The sequence below is a fragment of the Vombatus ursinus genome, unplaced genomic scaffold (assembly GCF_900497805.2).
Source record: "Vombatus ursinus unplaced genomic scaffold, bare-nosed wombat genome assembly UNPS02014768.1, whole genome shotgun sequence".
Taxonomy (NCBI): Eukaryota; Metazoa; Chordata; class Mammalia; order Diprotodontia; family Vombatidae; genus Vombatus; species Vombatus ursinus.
In genome coordinates this window covers 7,388,082-7,390,973 of record NW_020954546.1, presented here as the reverse complement: position 1 = coordinate 7,390,973, position 2,892 = coordinate 7,388,082, and the positions used below count along the sequence as shown (strand labels likewise).

At 50.6% G+C, this 2,892-nt stretch overlaps 1 protein-coding gene across 1 annotated transcript; it reads left to right on the top strand.

Moving 5' to 3' along the window:
• Positions 1-305: 305 nt before the first annotated feature.
• Positions 306-1,613, top strand: LOC114043391 (gap junction alpha-8 protein-like). The gene has a single exon (XM_027862494.1). The coding sequence runs from the start codon at positions 306-308 to the stop codon at positions 1,611-1,613; it is 1,308 nt and encodes a 435-aa protein (XP_027718295.1).
• Positions 1,614-2,892: the final 1,279 nt, after the last annotated feature.

Here is a 2,892-nt window from a genome sequence, read left to right as displayed (position 1 = left end):
TCTGAGGCCAGATTTGAACTCAGGGAGAGGAATCTTCCCGACTCTAGGCCCAAACCTCTATGCACTAAGACGCCACCTAGCTGCCCCTCATCAAGTCCAAACCCTCCCATTTTAGAGACGAACAGGAGAGGTTAAGTGATTTTCTCATGGCCATACAACTAGCGAGTGTCAGAGATGAGGTTTGAATTCAGGTGACTAAATCCAGTGTCCTCGCCGCTAAGTTGTGCTGCCTCAGCAAAAAGGCAAATGGTTCATGCTTCGTCCACTCACTCTTTTTGTACTCTTCCTCCCCTAGGGGGTGAAAAATGGGTGATTGGAGTTTCCTGGGGAACATCTTGGAGGAGGTGAATGAGCACTCCACCGTCATCGGCAGGGTCTGGCTCACTGTCCTCTTCATCTTCCGGATCCTCATCCTGGGCACGGCGGCAGAATTTGTGTGGGGAGACGAGCAGTCGGACTTCGTATGTAACACCCAACAACCAGGTTGTGAGAATGTCTGCTATGACGAGGCTTTCCCCATCTCCCACATCCGCCTCTGGGTGTTACAGATCATCTTCGTTTCCACCCCATCCCTAGTGTACGTGGGCCATGCTGTGCATCACGTCCGGATGGAAGAAAAGCGGAAGGAGAGGGAAGCTGAGGAGATGTGCCAGCAGTCTGGGGGCAATGGGGAGAGGCTACCGTTGGCCCTGGATCAAGGCAGTACCAAGAAGAGCAGTAACAGTACCAAGGGCACCAAAAAGTTCCGGCTGGAAGGGACCCTCTTGAGGACCTACATCTGCCACATCATCTTTAAGACTCTCTTTGAGGTGGGCTTCATCGTGGGACATTACTTCTTGTACGGTTTCCGAATCCTGCCCTTGTATCAGTGTAGCCGATGGCCCTGCCCCAACGTGGTGGACTGCTTCGTGTCAAGACCCACCGAGAAAACCATTTTCATCCTTTTCATGCTGTCTGTGGCCTCCGTATCCCTCTTCCTCAACATCATGGAAATCAGCCACCTGGGCATGAAGAGAATCCGATCTGCTTTCAACAGGCCCGCTGAACAACCCCTGGGGGAAATCCCTGAGAAATCCCTCCACTCCATCGCTGTCTCCTCCATCCAAAAGGCCAAGGGCTACCAGCTCCTAGAAGAAGAGAAAATCGTGTCCCACTATTTCCCCCTGACTGAGGTCGGGGTGGTGGAGACAAGACCTCTTGCTGCTACCCCTTTCAGCCGTTTCGAAGAAAAGATTGGCACTGGACCTCTGGGAGATCTGTCCCGAGCTTACACGGAAACGCTCCCTTCCTATGCTCAAGTGGGAGAACAAGAAGTAGAGGCAGAGCGCGAAGAGGAGGAGGCAAAGGCGCCGCCAGAGGAGGAAGAGAAGAGGCAGGAACCGGAGGCAGTGACCCCGGAGGCGCCGGAGGCCACTGTGGGGCTGGAGGAAGAGGAGGAGAAGGAGAAGGCGGGGACCCCAATAGAAAGGAAGGCAGGAGATAAGCCAGAGCTGCCGGAGCTGCCAGTGGAGAAGGCGCCACTGTGCCCAGAGCTGGCAGCGGATGACACCAGACCCCTCAGCCGGCTAAGCAAAGCCAGCAGCCGGGCAAGGTCGGATGATTTGACTGTATGAGAAGGAACCAAACAAACACGAAGCAAAGAAAGAAGGCAAGAGAAGAAAAGATTTTTTAAATGATTTGAATGTTATCTCTCATTCTTTTATCCCTCACTTGGAACGGTCCTCTAGTGTAATGGTAGATGAAGCCTGTTATGAAATGACCCCTTTCTAGAAACTCTTTCCTTTCCCCAGAGGCCATCAAAGCAGACCCATTACCTTGAGGCCAATAGATAGCATCCCCAAGTGTCAGAAGTTTTCCACACTCCTTCACCCCCAAAGTCCTTCTTGGCCCCATTTTATCTCAGGAGCCCATTTGACCAGAGTCTTGGAGTGGCTACAAGTCTTAGCCTTCTCACTGACCCAGTCCATGTACCTCCCACCCATAGGAGCCATGACAGGTAGTGATTTTATGTGTTCCTCATGGAGATGTCTCATTGCTTTGTAGTCTCATCTTGTCAACCTTGTAGCCAAGCCACAGCTGTTTTACAGTTTAGAGAATAGAATAGAGCCCACCAGGTTCTGTACAATTTCAAGGCATCAAGCTAGGAACTCCCTGGGTTCTCATTGGCCAGTGTTGGAGACCCCTTTGGCTTCAGGTCCCACCCTAAGCTAGAGCTCCTTCAGAGGAAGAGAAGTGTCATACCCTAAACTCTCCCCTCAGTCTACAAAACAACCTTTCTCAGTCAACATAGTCTTAGGGGCATCTTCACACTTTCCCTTCCCTTCCCTTCTCTTCCCTCATTATTTTCTGATCCCTTTGTTCTCTCTTCAAAGATCAGTAGTTTAGCCAGATATCTGAACTTTCATCAAAGCCTGAGATCAGACTCAGTCCCTGGAGGGGAAGCACCAGCTGGAGGTGACTCCCAGACAGAGTTGGCCCTTAGAGCAGGCAACATGTCCCTCTGAACAGACCCATCAGAAAAGGGAGTCCCACACCAGGTGGTATAGATAGCCTTCTTAGACTGTTCCCAGGCATTGTATATGCAGTTGTATATGCAGAAGCAAACAGAATCAGTGTCATAAGTGAAAATTTGGAAGCACATTGTCTAAAGGCAAACATTTAGACAAGGGCTGACCTGTTCCCTGAGAAGAAGCAGACATAAGGAAACCAAGAATTTCCCACTTAAGCCAAACCATAAGTCAACTTCAACCTTGTCTGGAAAGTAGACCTGGCACAGTGGATAGAGTACTGAGCATGGAGTCTGGAAGACTCAAGTTCAAATCTGGCCTCAGACAGTTACTAGCTGTGTGACCCTGGGCAAGTCACTTAACCCTATTTGCCTCAGTTTCCTCA

Excerpts from the sequence above, each read along its gene's own strand:
- LOC114043391 (XM_027862494.1), top strand. The coding sequence starts at position 306 with ATGGGTGATTGGAGTTTCCTGGGGAACATCTTGGAGGAGGTGAATGAG.